The sequence below is a fragment of the Rhinatrema bivittatum genome, chromosome 2 (genome assembly GCF_901001135.1).
Source record: "Rhinatrema bivittatum chromosome 2, aRhiBiv1.1, whole genome shotgun sequence".
Lineage (NCBI taxonomy): Eukaryota > Metazoa > Chordata > Amphibia > Gymnophiona > Rhinatrematidae > Rhinatrema > Rhinatrema bivittatum.
In genome coordinates, this window is record NC_042616.1 from 29,388,128 (window position 1) to 29,408,851 (window position 20,724).

The following is a 20,724-nucleotide window of genomic DNA, read 5'->3' on the forward strand; positions in this document are numbered from 1 at the left end:
GGATCCTGTGTGCCCGCTTCTTCAATGCCTCAACCTGGTGGTAATACAATAGAAATAGGAAACTGAAGTTGAACTAAAATGTTTTGCTTGTGAGGCAAAAATAAAGTCAAAACAAACAACTCTCATCCCCATCCCAATACAAAACTAGTACCCAAATACTTCCAACAAGTCAAGTCCAAGTTGTCCTATTGTGGCTCACAGCAATACAAAACAACCACCCAAATAAATGTAATTTCCTTGGTTCAAACAAGTCAAGTGTCAGTTTCCCTATTGTCACACACTGCAATACAAAACAACCCCACAAACATATATTATTTTACTTGTTGTTTTTCACGCGTGTTACAAGATAACAAGAAACAGAGGCCTATGAACTTACCTCCCTCGGAAAGGATGCTTGGGCGTTGAATGTGGCCCTGAGCGCCCGCAGGCCTCATCCGCCCTGTCCTGGTTGCGCGGGCGCTCATCAGCTGCAACCAGGGATGCCAGCAGCCTGACCCATTTCGGCGTCCCTTTGGTTCCGCCATGTCCCTATCGCTACAAACTGTTCAGGTGCTCAAGCCTAGAATTGGGCGTACGTTTGGTTCGCCATGTTCCTACGGCGGAACTTTTCAGGAATTCAAGGCTGAATATGGATGTTCCCGCCTTTTTGGAACTGAAGTATCCAATTGGTCAGAACTGGAGTTCCCAATTGGTCAGCACAGCGTCATAATCCTAGCATGAACATGTATATAAGTCGCTTCTCGGAATGGAAAAGTCCCTTTCGAATTCGTATGCACTAGGACACACCGTGTACAACTGTTTCGTCTGATATCTATCGGGAGATCGTCAAGGCTTTCAGCAGGTAAGCATAACAATGCATGCTTCTTTTTTTCCAGAATACGCTGAAGCCAAGAATTCGGCGTCCCTTGTGTTGCTCCGTGTGCCTGTGCTACTCTCTTCGGTGCGCTTAGACTTGTGCGTTCATGCATGAAGAGTAGAATTTGGCGAACCTTTGGTTCCGCGCTGGCCATGGACATTGGAAAGTAAAATGGCCGACGAACAAGGATGTTCCCGCCTTTTTCTCGCCACCCTCCACGGCCCCGGTATCCATGGTGGAAGGTCTGTTTTTCATTTTCTTGTTCGCCTCTTCTTTCTGGTAATAATTAGTTTATGATTTTCACGGTGGGTGTTTGCTGTATGCGTGCCACTCCTCTTGGCGGAGATTTTGATGTTTGTTATTTGCGGTACCTGTATATGCTAGCCTCTTCTTTGCATTTATTCTGTTTCTGATGTTTGTTACTTGCAGTACCTGTATATGTTACCCTTTTATTTGCATTTTTTCTGTTTGTGATGTTTCGGTTTAGACTCTTGGCTGTATGCTCTCCATTGCGTCCTGTACCTTTGTTGTCATTTGCTACATTTTCATCAGTCATTAACCCATTTTCCCCTTGTTGTTTTCTCCGATTCAGACAATGATGCCCGGAAAACATAGCATTGCACGGGTGGAGATGGAGCCCGGAGACTGGCAACCAGTAGTGGAATGCTCTTCTGGCTCTTGCTCGATGCTGCACAGGGGCCTCAATATATTCTAGTATATTTTATTAGTACAGATTAAATCTCCGGCGTGCTGTCCATTAATCACGTGCTCTTTGTTACCGTTCAGGTATAACTATGCCAGGAAAGCGCACTATCGCTGAGGTAGAGGAGCCTGTCGTGGAGCAGCAACGAGAGGAAGACTCAAGCGCGAGCCAGCCACCCCGAAAGCGAACCCGTAACGTGCGCTTTACGGATGACGAGAAAGAAGTGTTGTGCCGTGCCGTCTGCGAAAAACATAACCTTCTCTTCAAGTCGAAGATCTCGTGGACCAGCAGAAAAAAGATTTGGGAAAAGATAGCCCAGGATGTGAGCTCCCTTTCTGTGACGCCCAGGGATGTGAAGCAGGTGCAGCACCGGTGGCGGGACACCAGGAAAGAGGTGAAGGAGAAGGTCGCTAAAATCAGTGCCTCTGCAAAGAGGACCGGTGGAGGGTCACCGTGCAGCATCGCGCTGACACCGGTGGAGGAGATGGTGCTCCAAACTATGAGGAAGGAGGTCCTCGTGGGCATGCGGACGCACAACAGCGCCAACTCGGCAGCATGTGCAGGTATGTATTTAGCCTAATCTGGTTACCGTAGCATGTTAACTGTATGGTTGATGAGTGGTCAACCGATGTGTGATCGCTCTTTTTTGTTTTAAATTTTTCCTACTGTAATTAAAATGTGCATCATTGATTGCCCTACCGTCACCGTACTTGTGGCAATAGTATCTGATAGCATTTAGCAAATATGTCCCGTCTCTCCTGCCATAAGAATTCTTGTTCGATACTAAATTTTAATATATATGTTATGACAACGGCACTGCTATAAATTCCGATGAACTCTTCCCAGCGTATGGAATGACGGCGACCTCTTTCTATATCTTTATCCACAGAAACAACGGGCAATGGCGATGGCAACAGCGAGACCCCTGAATTCATCTTTCCGATGCCGAGCGCAGACTCCCCCATCCAACAGATGTCAACAGAGGATGTGGTAACACGGAGCCTGTTTGATGTGTCTCTCAGCCAAGCACCAGACGTTCCCCCGGACCCCCAGGATTCAGCACCTGTGCAAACATTTCTTGACTCGGAACCATCCCAGCTACCGGCTGATGCTCCACTGATCCCGGAAACTGCGTCAGTGGCGCCGGACCTCAAACTGTCACTTTTTGGCGACGATGGCCTGAGCGAGCAATTTCTGAGTGAAATAATCTCGCGTCAGGATCGTCATAATGAGCAACTCCTCCAGGAAGTGCGGTTGCTGAGAGCCGACCTCAACGCTGGGATGGCCGCTCAAGCAAATACAATTAGAGAAAGTATGGCGGAATTGATAGGCGCAATCCGAGAAGTGGCCTCAACTTATCGTTCCGTCAACCATTCTTAAAATGTTCATTAAAAGTTATTTTTTGCAATTAGCCTACGTATCCTTTTATGTCACATCCATCATTGCATATGTACAAAAAGGGTAAAGTTATCAAAGTTGTTCACAGTTTTACTACAAAGCATAATAGCAAATTCTTATCGGTTTACACATGGAGGATAGGATGGGTATGGGAAGGGAAGAGACCATGCAGTACCGAGGAATAAGAGCATCGTTGTCATTGCGGTTGGCAGGGGGACATATCGTGTTCATAACGTCATTGTCGATGTCACCCCATCCCCTAGGTCTGGTATGAAGGCACAGATTGCAGGATTAGGGCCTGGGGGGATCCTTGGCGCTGGAGGGGCGCTCCACATGCAAGAGTATAAAAGACAGGTAATGTTGTATACAAAGGGTAGACACACAATATTGATGTAACACTTCACGAAATGTTAATGGAACCTTAAACAGATTTTTATTGCTGGGAAAAGCTTTCATATTCATACAAGGAAAAATAGATGTCTGTAAAATGTTTGTAAACTTTATATCTATTTAACACATCAAGGGATATAAATTCAACCATAAGAACATGCCATACTGGGTCAGACCAAGGGTCCATCAAGCCCAGCATCCTGTTTCCAACAGTGGCCAATCCAGGCCAGAAGAACCTGGCAAGTACCCAAAAACTAAGTCTATTCCATGTAACCATTGATAATGGCAGTGGACTATTGTTAATATTTTGGTGGATAGAAAAGGCATAGATGACCATACAAGAGGAAAGAATTTATCAGGTTTCAATGGGTTGACGAACTTTTAACATTTCCTACCTCGACAAATAACATTTCACAAAATATGGACACAATGAAAGTAGTTGTGAATTGGTAGGGGTTGGATGGAGGGGTCAGCTTCCTGTAATATGTTCTGTTCTGAGGGTTGAAGTTTTAAATAGATCCATAGCAGATTCTGAAACAAAAAGAAAAAAAAAGCCAAGAGTAAAGAGGATGTACAGGTACAGAAATGATTAATATCTACAATTAAGCACAACAATGAGCTACAATGAAAGCGCCACATCATCATGGGGCACTGTAGACAGGAGTGGTACTATAACAGTAGTAATGAAATGTAATGTATGACATTAAACTTACAAGAGAAATAACTGTTGATGATCCTTCGTCGGACTTCATGACCCCATGCAGTATTGTCCGCTTCAGCTGCCAGCTCCTCGGGCGGATCTGGTGGCAAGTTTTCGGCTACCTCTGCATGCACACCAAATCTCAGACAAATGTTGTGTAGCATGCAGCAGGCAACAATTATGCTCACGACCTTTCCTGCACTGTACTGCAGGGCTCCCCCTGAGCGATCCAGACATCGGAAACGCCCCTTCAGAACTCCAAAAGTGTGCTCAATCACGTTTCTGGTGCTGCCATGAGCCTCATTGTAGCGTTTTTTGGCCACGGTGTGTGGGGACTGGAGTGGCATTAGCAACCAGGGCTTACAGCCATAGCCGCCATCACCTATAGGATCAATAATCCGGAACACATCAAAAACAACTTTGCAGCGCAAAACATCATAAACATTACTGTATACCGATCATCCTGAACATCCCCAGACCTGAACACATGACAGACAGACAGAATCCCAGGAAGGTAACTATTGTCACTTACCAAGTAGCCAACCTTCACCATACTTTCCTTCTGGGAATTGGGTCCCCAGAGCTGAATGTGCAAGAATGTAGGCGTCATGGCAGCTCCCAGGATACTTCGCTACAACATTTAGAATCCGAAGGCGAGCATCGCAAACCACTTGCACGTTCATGGAATGGATGTGCTTGCGATTCCGCAAGGCACTCTCTTCATCCAACCTGGGTGTAAACGCAATATGAGTGCAGTCGATAGCACCCAACACGTTAGGCATCCCCACAATACCCATGAACCCGCTGCGGATCTGTTGCGACTCAGCTGGATCCGTAGGATAGACTATGTACTTCCTCATCCGCTTCATCATGGCCTTCAGCGCCTGTGACAGATGCTGTGAAATGGAGGCCTGCGTCATACCTGCAATTACACTTAGCCCCCGACCTCGGGCGTGGCTGAGAGGCAGCAGGTGCACCCCCTCGAGCGCGGCGGTGAAGGTATTTGCCCTCTCCTCCCGCAGCCGGAGACCGCCCGGGACGAAACCGGGAAGCGCCGAAGACCAGGTAAGGAAGAAATCTTCAGTGTCGACTCTGGCCTCCGAGGTTCGATGAGTCGCACAGGTCGCCGACTGGGACCGGTGCTGCCGGGTTGATCCGCCCTAGTAGGGCCAGGCCCCGGTTAGATCCAAGGGTCTAACCACGTGGAGATCCTCCGAGGTAGTCGCCATATTGCCTGCTTGGCCGCCTTTGCCATCTTGGCCCGATCCGCTGCTCCGCTCGTAACATCGGGACGGGCGCACAAGTTCTCTCTACGCATAATCTTACACGCACATATTCCCTGTGCGCATAAGCTACACGTACAAGGGCCGCGCGTGCACAAGAGATACATGCGCCTGCCTGGCTAAGCGCATAATCTCGGCTTGGGCGCACAACTGCGTGCACAATCCACACGCAGGGTGGCGACATCCACAAAGGATTGCTTTTTCAAATTACACGTCCTAAAAAGGCTGAGACTCCTCCTACACTTCCAAGATTACCGCACAGTTCTTCAATCCATCATCTTTTCAAAAATTGACTACTGCAACTCGCTTCTTCTCGGTCTCCCAGCAAACACCATCAAACCCCTGCAGATGTTGCAGAACGCAACGGTTACGATTCTGACCAGGACCAACAAAAGAGCACATTACTCCTATCCTGCAGAGCCTTCATTGGCTTCCAATCAAATTTAGAATTCAGTACAAAGGCCTAATGACTATACACAAAGCCATTCACAATCTCACTCCGCTTGATCTAAATATCCCTCTCCGTCTCCACAAACCATCTAGACCGGTTAGATCTGCTTATAGAGACACTCTCTACGCCCCCCCTCCCCTGCCAAATCCTCTTTAAGGAAAAGAGCACTTTCCACAGCTGGCCCTCCACAATGGAATGCCCTCCCCCCGGATCTCCGGCAAGAACGATGCCCGACAACCTTCAAAAAAAGTTCTGTCAAGCTTTTCCTTAATTCAGATGATCCATCCATCTCTCTCTCTAATAACTGGACTAGCTTTTTAGTTAGCTTTTCGTTCTCTGAACAAGGCATAACTTTGCAGGCAGGTTATGCATCTTTCTACCACCCATGTTAGTAAATTTGTCTTCATCCTTTGGCTTATTGTCTCCACCTTATCCCATCCCCCGGGTGATTTACCCATTGGTCCTTTCTCACCCAGTTTCATATGTTTTGTTCCTTCTCGACTTCATTTTCTAGCAGAGTTAGCTTTGATCCCCTGTTATATATCCTGGAAATGTGATACTGTGCATTTTAGTTTCTTGCTCTCAGGAAGAGCTTAATATTTATTTGTAACTTTGATCCCAGTTAACTGTATCCCTTGTTTGATGCAGTGCATTCGTTTATGCTTTTAACGTTTTGCTGTAAACCAATGTGATATGTAATTTTGCACATGAATGTCGGTATATAAAAGTTCCAAATAATAATAATTTCGGAGGCCTACCTACACATCCCAATTCATCAGGAGCACCAGCGCTATCCGCTTCAAAATCCTGGACAGTCACTACCAGTTCCAGGCACTACACTTCGGGTTAGCCACAGCACCCCGGACGTTCACCAAGATCATAGTGGTGCTGGCGGCAACATTGAGAAAGGAAGGAATCCTCGTACATCCTTACCTGGACGATTGGCTAATCGGGGTGAAATCCCCAGAGGAAAGCTGCCAAGCAACCAACAGAGTCATAACTCTTCTGGAAAGCCTAGGATGGGTGGTCAACACAAACGAAAGTTGTCTGCAGCCCTCACAGTCTCTAGAATACCTAGGAGTCCGATTCGACACCAAAGAAGACAAGGTCAACCTGACTCCCACAAGGAGATCAAAACTGTGGAACCGGTTACAAAGTGAACATAGACCCACAGCATGGGATTACCTACAAGTCCTCGGTCTGATGGCATCCACACTGGAAGTAGTGCCGTGGGCGTGAGCTCACATGAGACCCCTGCAGCGCTCACTTCTATCACAATGGAATCCGCTGTCTTAGAACTACGCCATACGTCTATCACTCCTGGGCAGAGTTCGGACACAGCTACAGTAGTGGCTACTGGCCAGCCACCTGAGCCTGGGAACAAGACTATCCTCACCAACCTGGACCCTGCTCACCACAGACGCCAGCCTAAGAGGATGGGGAGCTCACTGCGAGGAATTAACCGCCCAAGGGCAGTGGAACACAGAAGAGTCGGGATGGAACATCAACCGCTTAGAAGCATGGGCAGTCAGACTAGCCTGCCTACAGTTCGCTCACAGACTCCGAGACAAAGCGGTCAGAGTAATGTCAGACAACGCCACAACAGTGGCCTACATCAACCATCAGGGAGGAACCAGAAGCCAACAGGTGTCTCTGCAAATAGACCCCCTAATGACGTGGGCGGAAGTAAACCTCCAGGAGATCTCGGCCGTGCACATCGTCGGGAAAGACAACATCACGGCGGACTTCCTCAGCAGGGAAAGTCTAGACCCAGGAGAATGGAAGCTGTCGTCCGCATCGTTTGTTTGCTTGTTTATTTATTTATTTATTTATTTAACATTTTTATATACCGCAGTTCATTTAGCAAGGTTACAAATCACTTCGGTTTACATTAGAACATTAAACAAGCATGTGAGAATGCGATTACATTGAACAAGGGAGATAAACTTGGATCAAAAACGGAACTGGGGAAATAAAGTACTAATGAATAAATAAAGGTAATACAATTCTTTAGTAGATAAAGGTAATAAAATTCTTTAGTAATGATAGTGAACCGGTGAGGGACACCAGACATGGACCTTCTGGCAAACCGGACCAACGTCCAAGTACCCAGGTACTTCAGCCGTAGGCGGGAACCTCAGTCCCAGGGGATCGATGCCTTGGTACAGACCTGGCCACAGGGGACCCTTTTATACGCCTTGCCCCCATGGCCCCTTCTGGGTGCAATCATTCATTCACAAGATACCGCTACACAGGGGTCTAGTTCTTCTGGTGGCCCCGGACTGGCCAAGAAGACCATGGTACGCCAACATGAGAAGACTGCTGGCAGGGAACCCCCTACCACTGCCTCCACACAGAGACCTGCTCCAACGAGGTACCAGCTCAATTCTCTCTTACGGCCTGGCCATTGAGAGGGCTCGCCTGAGAAAGAGCGGATACTCGGGGGCTGTAATCGGCACCCTCTTCCGAGCATGCAAGTTCTCTACATCCCTAATGTACATAAGGGTTTGGAGAAGTTTTGAAGCCTGGTACGAAGACCACGACATCAAGCCACGCTCAGCTAAAGTTCCCATGATCCTGGAATTCTTACAGAACGGATTACAGAAGGGACTGTCCCTCAACTCCATCAAAGTACAGGTGGCCGCATTGTCCTGCTACGGCTCCAAGACCGAGGGCAACAGCATAGCTTCTCACCCGGACGAGTCATGCTTCCTGAAAGGAGTCAAATACATCTGCCCACCACTAAAGTGGCCGGTACCTCTGTGGAATCTCAACCTGGTCCTGGATTTCCTAGCAGGAACATCCTTCAGACCCCTCCGAGGTCTGTCCCTCCGTCTGTTAACTCTAAAGACAGCCTTTCTGCTGGCAGTTTGCTCTGCCCACCGCATTTCAGAACTACAAGCACTGTCCTGCCAGGAGCCATCCAGCTACGCACAGTCCCTTCGTTTCTTCCCAAGGTGGTATCACACTTCCATCTTAACCAGACCATCTCACTAGCATTGCCGGATGACTTGAAGAATTTGGAAGAAACTCATAGTCTACGCCACCTCAACTTAGGCAGACTCCTGTCCAGATACCTGGAAATGTCAGAACCAGTACGAAAAACAGACCACCTTTTCGTCCTTCATAGCGGGACGACACAAGGGGAAGCGGCCTCGCGGGCAACCATAGCCGCTGGATCAAGGAAGTCATCTAGGCAGCCTACGTAGAAGCAGGCAAGCCCCCGCACTACAGGTCAAGGCCCATTCTACCAGAGCCCAGACAGTATCCTGGGCAGAAACCAGAATGCTGTCACCCGCCGAGATCTGCAGGGTGGCGACATGGTCCTCCATCCATACCTTCTCCAGGTTTTACCGCCTGGATGTCCAGGCTCGGGAAGACACGGCATTTGCAAGGGCAGTACTAAGTGGGTCACGGGCAGCCTCCCACCCAGTTCAGGAGTAGCTTTTATACATCCCATTGGTCCTAAGTCCATCTGCTACACGCTAGGAAATGGAGAAGTTACTTACCTGATAATTTCGTTTTCCTTAGTGTAGACAGATGGACTCAGCAGCCAACCCTTGGTTGCCGTTACGCATGGAACTTCGAATGATTCAAGGGTAAGCCCCGTTTTCATTCACCTAGGGCACCCACCCTACCGAATGTCGACGCTTTCCGGTTGAGTACACTGGCGGTCTCCAGCTATAGTCGTTCCAACCAGTTCAAATTAATCAAGTTATAAAGTTTAACCAAGTTATGAAGTTATTCAAGTTTAATCAAATTAGTCAGTCACACATATATCCACAATGCTTTTCGAGGAGAATACTGAAGAGCTGCACTTCCTGCAGGGGTATATGTACTAGGGGCTGACGTCAGATTGAAATCTGATCCGTCTCCATCTGCTATCAGGAGTACACTATACCCATTGGTTCTGAGTCCATCTGTCTACACTAAGGAAAACAAAATTATCAGGTAAGTAATTTCTCCATTTATGGTTTTCAAGACTGAGATAAGAATCATCCACAGATGAAGTGGGTGCATGAGCTTTTGAGACCCCGCAGGTCCCTTCTTCAGGGGGAGCAGAGAGAGTCCAGGGATCCTGACCCCAGTAGGATTGCTGTGATGCTGAAGGGCTGTAATCTGCATTCAGGTCATGCTTAGTTCATGTATATGAGTGTCTCTCTCAATGCATCTTTCCCTTCAGTGCAATCCTCCTGCAGAAAATGCCCAGTGATATTATACTGAGTGACTGTGAGAAACCTAATACAGTGCTCTTACCCCAGGAACAGGCTCCCCGACCATCACCCCTGAGATTATATCCCACATTGAACGAGGGGAAGAGCCGTACATCAGGGATGAGCCAGGATCAGAGGAAGGAGGCACTGGGAAAAGCAGCTGCTCAGGTGAGTGCAGGAATAAGAGGGAGCGGGGTCAAACTGCTGAGCTGGAGAGTGGAAGTGCAGAGACCCCTTCACAAGCTCCTCTGCAGATCTCTGGAATCACTCACAGGGTGTCTGTGACAGGCAGTGCTTGTGTCTGGGTCACTTATTCATATTCAGTTACCCAAAGCCGCAGAGTGAGTGATTTTCATAACTTGATCTGTCCCTCAGTACGTTTCCAGCCAAACATAATTGGGCAAAAAATGCCAGTGCTGCTGCCAAACAGGGGAGCCTTTACCCATGCATAGGGAGGGCAATAACCCAACAGCCCATTCATGCAGGCGCAGCACTAGAAATGGCTTGAATTCTTGCCCTCAGGAAGGATAATTTTCAGAGGTTTAAGTCCGGGGGTATTTTTTACTCTCAGATGATACAGGCATTTATCCCAGGACAAGCAGGATGCTAGTCCTCAAATATGGGTGACGTCATTCATGGAGCCCTAATGTGGGAAAACTTCTGGCAAAGTTTCTAGAAGCTTTTAACTGGCAGCCTGGGGCTACTGAGCATGCCCGGCATGCCATGATATTCCCTGCCACAGGGGTCTCACTTCAGTCTTCTTTTTTCCGCGCTGCCATCGACATCGCAGTCACAGGACCCCTGTGAGGTTTTCCTCACAACTTGACAAAACGTTTTTGCTGTCAAATTTGCCCATCTCGGGTCTCATACAGTTTGTCACCGGCCTGTGACAAATACCTTATTTTCCGCTAAAGAAAATTCCTACTTTCCATCGACGGATGTCGACTGAGAAAACATCAGGCTTCAAAAAGTGCCCAGCCTGCAACCGAACAATGTCCATAACGGACCCGCATACCGAATGCGTTCGGTGCCTTGGAGGAGAGCATGACATCGCTGCCTGTCCAAAATGCCAAGAAATGACAGTAAAAGGCAGAAAACTCTGCCAAGAAAAAATGGCACAAATTTTCCAGATTCAATCAGGGCCTTCACCGACGACTTCCACAAAATCATTGCCAGTAGGCCTCACAAAGAAGATACTGATCAAGAAAAGACTTCCGGAGGGTTCGGGGGATGCCTCCTCTCCAATACCCTCCACATCATCGACAAGGTCGGTATCCGAACCACGATCGAAGTACAAGCACCGACGGCATCGATCGATCCCGCTGCTTCCGCCGCCGGAGGAACCGACCCCTAAGAAGCAAAGGATTTCCTCAACTTCGGTGCCATCGGTTCCGGAATCGATACCGTCGACATCGCAGCAAGTATCAACTCCGATTACTGACTTGACTGCTTTAATTAAACAAATAGTCACTGATGCCTTGCAGCATCAAATTCCGGCGTCATCGCCGATGCCGACCACCGTGTCGATGCCGGCGGAATTGCCGATGTCTCTGCCTTCGATACCGGCTTCACAGCCGTTGCCGGCGACTCCGCCGATGATGCCAACACCTCAGTCGATGCCGGCATATACGCCGATGCCAGCGATGACTTCATCGATTCCGCTGATGACTTCTTCGATGACGGTTCCACTTCCATTATACGCACCATCGATGCCATCGGTTCCTTCACAATTTCCGATGCCTTCGATGCCTGCCAGACCTATTTCATCGATGATTCCAATATCGATGTTCACCTTCAATACTTCATCGATGCCACCTATTTCACAATCGATGTCTCTCTACACCATGGCACCGTCTAAAGCACCTGTGCCAAGAAAAACATCTTCCACTCAAAAGTCATCGGGGAAATTTAAACACTCTTCATTTACAGCTATCTCCACAGTTCCAGACACTTCCACTTCTGAAGCACAGTTACATAGCATCCTCACTAAGAGGTATCAAGACCTCCTGGCTTCATTGCCCATCGTACCTGGACAAGAAGAAGAGGACAGAGAGCATTCACCGGATCCTCAAGATCCCTTGCAAGGACCTTCAGGGGTACCTCCACCTCAGAGGCCGGAACCTCCTCAGTATCACCTTCCTACTTCTGATACTTGGTCAGACACAGAATCTGAGCCTTCCTCAGAAGATTTCTTGTCTGAGGCTTCTCCACCTCAAGCCAAAAAGCAGTCACCTCCAGAGGACCTTTCATTTTCCTCTTTTATTCAAGAAATGTCTGAGTCCATACCCTTCCAACTCCAGGCTGAAAAGGATGAGAGGCAGCAGACGCTTGAAATTTTACAGTTTGTAGATCCTCCTAAGCACAATCTGGCCATTCCAGTACACGAAGTGCTATTACAGCTTCAGCAGAGGATATGGGAACATCCATGCACAACCCCTGCTGTAAACAGGAGGGTAGACTCTACTTATCTCGTTCAAGCAGCCCCAGGATTTGAGAAACCTCAACTTCCTCACAATTCCCTGGTTGTGGAATCTGCTCAGAAAAAATCCCGCAGATCCAGGACTCATGCCTCAATCCCTCCAGGAAAGGACAGTAGATTTTTAGATTTAATGGGCAGAAAAATCTACCAGGGAGCCATGCTCAACTCTAAAATTGCTGCATATCAGCTCTACATGACGCAGCACCAGAGGAATCTCTGGAAACAAATTGAAGAGTTTCTACCCTCTCTGCCTCAGCAACAACAGGAGGCAGCACAACAGATTATCCAAAAGGGTTTAGATGCAGGAAAGCATGAGGTAAGGGCAGCCTATGATGCTTTTGAAACATCATCTAGAACAGCAGCATCCGGCATCAGTGCAAGAAGGTGGGCCTGGCTAAAGGCTTCAGATTTACGCCCTGAAGTCCAGGACAAATTAGTAGACCTTCCCGGTCAGGGAGATAATTTGTTTGGCACCAAAGTGCAGGATGCTGTCGCCCAGCTTCGAGAGCATTCGGAAACATTGAAACAACTCTCAACGTTGCCTCATGACCCTGCAACTCACACAACTCACAGACCACCACGTAGAGAGGCTAAACGTCCCTTCTATCGACCGAAGAGATACTATCCTCCGGCCTCTAGGTCAAGACCTCCAAGGTCTCAACAAAGACCGCAACAGAGACAACAACGGTCTGCAAGGCCACAACCACCTCCTCAAACAGGTTCTACCTCGGGCTTTTGAAACAAATTTCAGAGCACAAAGCCAATTTCCCAACCCCTATCCCACCTTACCAGTTGGAGGGAGAATTTCCCATTTCTACAAGGAATGGACAACAATTACAACCGATCATTGGGTCCTGTCCATAATTCATCAAGGCTACCGCCTAGACTTCTTATCTCTCTCTCAGGAGTTTCCACCACAAAACTCCCATCTCAATCACATACCTCAGTTACAAACAGAATTATCTGCTCTTCTGAAAGCAAAAGCTGTGGAACACGTACCACACGCTCAGAAGGGCAGAGGATTCTATTTCCGGTATTTCCTAATTCCAAAGAAAACCGGAGGCCTACGTCCCATTCTAGATCTCAGAAATCTCAACAAATTCTTAAGAAAAGAAAAATTCAGGATGGTTTCGCTAGGCACCATGCTTCCACTAATACAAAAGGGAGATTGGCTTTGTTCTCTGGATCTTCAAGATGCTTACACACACATTCCTATATTCCCGCCTCATTGCAAGTATCTGCGATTCACAGTAGGACATCAGCATTTCCAATACCGAGTGTTACCATTCGGCCTGGCTTCAGTTCCCAGAGTATTCACCAAATGCCTGGCAGTGATAGCGGGACATTTACACAAACAAGGTGTTCATGTTTTTCCTTATCTCGACGATTGGCTAATCAAAAGTCAATCACAACAAGGAGCAGTAAATTCTCTGCATTACACAATAAAGTTACTTCACAAGCTGGGATTCCTCATCAATTATCAAAAATCCCACCTGAACCCTTCTCATCTACTCCAATTCATAGGAGCAGAATTAAACACAAATATTGCACAGGCTTTTTTTCCAGAAGATCGTGCAGTCACACTGTCCCTATTGGCGTACTCAATTTCCATACAACAACAAGCGACAGCTCATCATTTTCTAACCTTACTAGGCCACATGGCTTCAACAGTTCATGTCACTCCTATGGCACGACTTGCCATGAGACTAACCCAATGGACTCTTCGATCACAATGGATCCAAGCCATTCAACCACTACATTATCAAATCCAAGTAACCCACCAACTACGCTCCTCGCTACAATGGTGGACAATCAAGGACAATTTACGCAAGGGCCTACCCTTCCAAAAACCGGTCCCTCAGATAACATTAACTACAGATGCATCCACCTTGGGGTGGGGAGCTCACATAAACTCTCTTCAAACTCAAGGAACTTGGACAAAACTCGAAGCTACATATCAAATCAATTTTCTGGAACTTCGAGCTATCCGTTATGCGCTGCATGCGTTCAAGGACTGCCTCTCACACAAGACTGTACTGATCCAAACAGACAATACGGTAGCCATGTGGTACATCAACAAACAGGGAGGTACAGGCTCGTATCTCCTTTGTCAAGAAGCTGCACAAATTTGGGACTGGGCCTTGAGTCACTCAATGTTCCTACAGGCTACTTATCTAGCAGGAATTCAAAATATACTAGCAGATCGACTCAGTTGCCAGTTCAAACCACACGAGTGGTCCCTGAATCCCTCGATAGCGACCAAGATATTCCAACGTTGGGGACAACCAACAACAGACCTCTTTGCATTGCATCTGAATCACAAAGTGGACAACTTCTGTTCTCTACACAAACAGAAGAACCAGCCAGACAAGGACTCTTTTGCTCGCCCTTGGAACTCAGGCCTACTATATGCATATCCTCCAATACCGCTTATCACCAAGATGCTGGTGAAGCTACAACAGGACAAAGGGTCCATGATACTCATAGCCCCATATTGGCCTCGACAAGTATGGTTTCCCACACTGCTAGACCTTTCAGTCAGGGATCCAATACGCCTGGGAGTAGCTCCCAATCTCATAACTCAGGATCAGGGTCGGTTGCGCCATCCCAACCTTCAATCCCTATCCCTGATTGCATGGATGTTGAAAGCTTAATCCTACAACCACTCAATCTTTCAACTAATGTTTCTCAAGTGCGTATAGCTTCACGCAAACCTTCCACAAGAAAGAATTATTCTTTCAAATGGAAACGGTTCACTTTCTGGTGCAAGCAAAACAATATTGATCCCTTCACTTGCCCCACGACTTCTCTTCTAGACTATTTGTACCATCTTTCAGACTCTGGTCTTCAGACTTCATCAATCAGAGTACATTTGAGCGCAATCTCAGCTTATCATAACAAGATAGGAGATGCACCTATATCCACACAACCTCTCGTCAGTAGGTTTATTAGAGGTCTAACTCACCTTAAACCACCAATTCGGCCTCCAGTCACACAATGGGACCTGAATCTGGTTTTAACAGCATTGATGCGTTCTCCCTTTGAACCCATACATTCCTGTGATTTTAAATTTCTCACATGGAAGACTATCTTTCTTATAGCCATCACATCAGCTAGAAGGGTTAGTGAGTTACAAGCACTTGTCACGTATGAACCTTATACAAAGTTTCTCCATGACAGAGTGGTTCTCCGAACACACCCAAAATTCCTTCCTAAGGTAGTTACAGAGTTCCACTTAAATCAATCCATAGTTCTACCCACATTCTTTCCAAGACCTCATTCTCACCAGGGGGAAAGAGCTTTGCACACTTTGGACTGCAAACGTGCATTATCTTTTTATCTGAATCGCACTACGTCCCTCAGAAAATCCAATCAGCTTTTTGTATCTTATGATCCAAATAAGCCAGGTAAAGCAGTGGGAAAGCATACTCTATCCAATTGGTTAGCAGATTGCATACAGTTTTGCTATGAAAAAGCAGGCCTTCCTCTCCAAGGGCGAGTAAAGGCGCATTCAGTAAGAGCAATGTCAACTTCAGTAGCACATTTTCGTTCAGTGCCAATCATTGACATCTGTAAAGCAGCAACATGGAGTTCTCTTCACACCTTTGCAGCTCATTACTGTTTGGACAAGGAAGGACGACAAGATTCAGCCTATGGACAATCTGTCTTAAGGAACTTGTTTCCAGTTTAATCCCAACTCCTTCTACAACCAACCTGCAGTGATCTTCGGCTGCATCATTTCCTCAAAAACGCATCACTGCTACCTGCATGGACAATGACTCAGCCTCTAGCTTGCTAATCACCCATATGTGAGGACTAGCATCCTGCTTGTCCTGGGATAAAGCAAAATTGCTTACCTTCAGGACGATACTCTAAGGCCGCGGTAAAAAGTGTGCGGCAGTGCCTGACGCACCCTCGTTCCCCGCACGCACAGTTCTCTTCACCTACCGCTCGATACTCTCTTCTAATTGCATGCAAATGCATGCCGCGTCTGCAAAGTGTTAGGGAAGTGTTAGGCCCGCGCAACCCATTTTACTGTATAGAGCGCCTATACAGTAACGTGGGTGCTCGGGCCTAACGCTTCACGGCCACGCTGGTATCTGTCATTTCAAATGTCATTTGAAATGACAGATACCAGGAAGTCGGGATTGCCGTCCCCTCTTCCCTACTCCCGAAGCAAAAAAAAAGTGGGAAAAAAAAGTTGCGAGAGAGAGAGAGGGGAGAGGACGGCAATCCTACGCTCGGCGACTTACTTTTGCAGCCCCCCTCCGGACATCGTGGCTTCCCCCGTGCCAGTTCCCCTTCCCCTCCTCCCGAAGCAGGGCGCGAAAAGCGCGAAGCAACTTACTTTTGCAGCCCCCTCCGGACATCGGATGACCTCTCCTGCCTCCAACTGCTCGCGAAGATGGACGCCTGCACGGCCGCTGAAGACGTGACGTCACGACGTTTGGCATCACGGCATGTGACGTCACGTCTTCAGCAGCCGTGCAGGCGTCCATCTTTGCGAGCAGCTGGAGGCAGGAGAGGTCCGATGTCCGGAAGGGGCTGCAAAAAGTAAGTCGCTTCGCCGCTTTACACTGCCAGTCCCTTCTTCCCTCCTCCCGGAGCAAGGCTGCTTTTCGTGCCCTGCTTCGGGAGGAGGGGAGGGGGAACTGGCACGGGGGAAGCCACGATGTCCGGAGGAGGGGGGCTGCAAAAGTAAGTCGCCGAGCGTAGGATTGCCGTCCTCTCCCCTCTCTCTCGCAACTTTTTTTTTTCTTCGGGAGGAGGGGGGAGGACTGGGGCTGCCCCGGAGACCGGCATCCATGGACGCGGCCAGGGCAGGTGAGCGGGGGCTGGGGGAAAGTTTGCCGCCTACCCTTACCCCTGCCTCTAACGCAGGGGTAGGGGTAGGCGGTAAGTTAGCAGGTTAAACGCGGGGCAAAATGGCAGCGATAGTTGGGGTGCGCGTTACAGTGTCGGAGGGGAATAGCTAATTCCTTCATTATACAGCTAATTTGTTCATTTACATATCGTATACATGCCGTGTGCAGAAAGGGTTATGCGTCTGTTTTAAGAAGCGCTAAGGACGCGTGAAACTGGAGACTATCGCTGGATCGCCTTACGCGTCACGTTACAGACGGGAAATCTTCAACCGCACGTTACAGTATCGACCTGCTTGTAATAGGTGTTATCCCAGGACAGCAGGATGTAGTCCTCACAGAACCCACCCGCCACCCCGCGGAGTTGGGCCTCAGACTTTTATTATTTTACTTTGCTAACGCTTATTGCTACATACCAGACTGAAGTGAGACCCCTGTGGCAGGGAATATCATGGCATGCCAGGCATGCTCAGTAGCCCCAGGCTGCCAGTTAAAAGCTTCTAGAAACTTTGCCAGAGGTTTTCCCGCATTAGGGCTCTGTGAATGACGTCACCCATAGGTGAGGACTACATCCTGCTGTCCTGGGATAACACCTATTACAAGGTAAGCAATTTTGCTTTTCAAAGTGAACGTTTGCTCACATACAAAATGCCCCACTCCCTCCTCCCAGGGTGCTCTGGTTTCAGCAAATGGCTGATTAGATGTTGGCGCTGACTTTTAAAAAGGAGAGAGAGCAGCTTATGAACTAGAACAAGGGGGAAAGCCGACAGTCACTCAGCAGTGCATGGTTCAGAGAAATGTATCCTTGAAGGATACTAATGAAACAGGAGAGTTAGGGCATCCCAACAGAGAGGTTCCAATAAAAGCAAACGTAGTCCATGTGCCTATATGTAAACAATCACCGAAGCTAATGATTTCCAAATTATCCCTAACAACTGAAAAGCAGGTTGTTAATACAAACAAAAAACACACTTTGAAATGTCTGTATGCCAATGCCAGAAGTCTCAGAAATAAGATGGGAGAGTTAGAGTGTATAGCAGCAAATGATGTGATAGACATAATTGGCATCACAAAGACCTGGTGGAAGGAGGATAACTAATGGGACAGTGCTATATCAGGGTACAAATTATACTGCAATGATAGGGAGGATCAACTTGGTGGGGGTGTGGCACTTTATGTCTGGGAGGGTAGAGTCCAACAGGATAAAGATCATACAAGAGACTAAATGCTCAGTGAATCTATATGGGTAGAAATCCCATGTGTGTTGGGTAAGAGTATAGTGATAGGAGTATACTACCGTCCACCTGGACAAAATGATCAGACAGATGATGAAATACAAAAAGACATCAGGGAAGCAAACCAGTTTGGCAGTGCAGTAATAATGGGAGTTCCCTGTACGTACCCGGATCAGTCCAGACTGCTGGGTTTTGCCCTCCTCCAGCAGATAGAGACAGAGATGTTTGAAAAACAAAGCTCCGCCTTATATGGGAGAGCTCCACCTACAGTCCCCCAGTAATTCCCTGTCTCTAGCAGATGGTGGAGGTGCAAAACCTACAGTCTGGTCAGAGTCTTTAATTTGAGAGTTCTCTATATTTGTTCCAGTTTAAGAGTTTGTGTCTTTAAAACTTAAAAAAGAAAAAAAAAGGGAAGAGTTTTCTGTGTCCCGCCTCCCAGAGGGTTGTTAGGCCCTGAGAGGGCCGTCCCCTGCTGGTCAGAGGCAGCTGCCGACGAGGGTTGAGGACCCAACTATCAATTGAGGCAGCGTGGGTGCGATACCGGGGAGCCCGGCTCACTCCACCATAAAGATCAGCACCCTGGACCACGGGAGGCTGTTTTCGCTTAAAAAAAAAAACCAAAAAAAAAAGTTTTGAAGTAATTTTTCTTTGCTTCCGTCTTTGTTCAGGCGGGCTCTCCCTCCCATGCTCTCATCGCGGGGGGGAGGGGGATTTTTGCCGTGTTTTCGGCCTCGGGCGGGGGGGGGGGAATTTGAATTTCCCTGTACGAACCCGGATCACTCCAGACCGTGGGTTGAGCCTCCTTTCCAGCAGGTGGGGACAGACCAAAACTGAAAGTGTATCCTATATGAGGACAGAGCCTATCCTGCAGCCCTTCAGTATTTGTCTGTCTCCAGCAGGTGGATCAGCTCACCCTTCGGTCTCCTGATTTAGGCTGGTCAGCCTTCTTTTCTCTTCTTGGATCAAGCAAGTACTTATTCCTTAGGGATTCTGGTAGGATTTTTTCTAATAATTAAATTTTTTCTTTTTTTTTTTTTTTTAGTCTCAGGTTAATTGTTTCAGCTGTGCAGGAGATGGTCCCTTCTCCTGGCTCTTGCTGGACTCAGGGGGGCTTCGCCCCCTTGTGCTGGGCATAGCCTGAGTCCGTGAGTGCTTCCAGGTGTGGGGACCGAGGCTGGTGGTCCAGTTGTTCGTCTCTCCCCCCCCCCTCCCCCCTCTGGCTGCCTAGGGAGCTTAGAGCTCCATTGTTGTGCTCAGTTTGGTTTAAAAAATAAAAATAATAATAATAATACTTAAACTTTTTTCCTGGGATTCGAACCGGCAGCCAGACAGGAGCGTGCAGGCTTCACTCCCCTGCCTCCGCTCCTGCCGGCAGAGCTGCCAATCATTCTATTTTTAACTTTCTTTTCTTCGGCGCGCGGCTCCTCTTCACTGAGGATGCCGCGGCCAGCAGCCTGCCTAGAATGTGGGGAGTCCTTGTCGTGCGAGGGGCTCTGCTCAGCCTGCCTGGTGAGGAAGGCCCCTCCTCGGCAGGGCAGGCAAATTTAGCCCGGGGACGGAACCCCCAGCGCATGGCCAGGCCATTCCTGGGTCGGCAAAGCCCGGGAACGGTGGCCATTTTGGGAATTTCTGCAGCTCCCAATTCGGAGCTGCCTGGGGCTGTGGAGCAAGAATTTTGTGATTTTCCCCCCCGATTTGAGCCCCGAGGCCCTCCCCAGGATGTGGTCCCTGACCCCACCCCCTCGAGAAATCCAAGGCTCATTTTTCCTCAGAATTTGTCCTTCTCCTGCATAAATCCTATTTGGCTAGCTTGCAGGAGGAGGAGGAGGAGGACTCTTCCCCTGCCCCCTCCGGCGAAAATTCTGTGTCCCGTGCCGTTACCTGTTTGCCCTACCGCGGAACCTCTGGGGTCTGTTAGGGTGCGGGTGGCCCCAGTTATTCCGGATCCCGATCCCACTTCAGATTTAGCGAGCGCCCTCCCACCCCTGGAGGGGTAAGATCCTAGAGTTCTCCGTATGTTTCAGCGTGAGGAGTTGGAGCCCCTCATCCCCTTTGTTCTCCAGGAATTAGGGCTGGAGGGGCCCCCTGCGGATACCCTTACGGCCTCCTTGCCCAAGAATATGGACCCGGTCCTGGCGGGACTCAGGGCTCCG

General features: G+C 48.3%; 1 protein-coding gene across 5 annotated transcripts in view; it reads left to right on the forward strand.

Moving 5' to 3' along the window:
• LOC115085872 (protein FAM200A-like) overlaps positions 1-20,724 on the forward strand; it is a 63,077-nt gene that overhangs the window by 18,784 nt on the left and 23,569 nt on the right. For 4 of the 5 annotated variants that reach the window (XR_003854974.1, XM_029592402.1, XM_029592403.1 and 1 more), the window contains exon 3: positions 10,044-10,163. Coding sequence is in view for 4 of the 5 variants with exons in the window: in XM_029592402.1 (XP_029448262.1) it covers positions 10,044-10,163 (120 nt within the window). In the remaining variant the exon portion in view is untranslated. Of the gene's footprint in view, positions 1-1,642; positions 2,123-2,448; positions 6,561-10,043; positions 10,164-20,724 lie in introns of those variants that run through there. The other variant, XM_029592404.1, reaches the window with a different exon arrangement.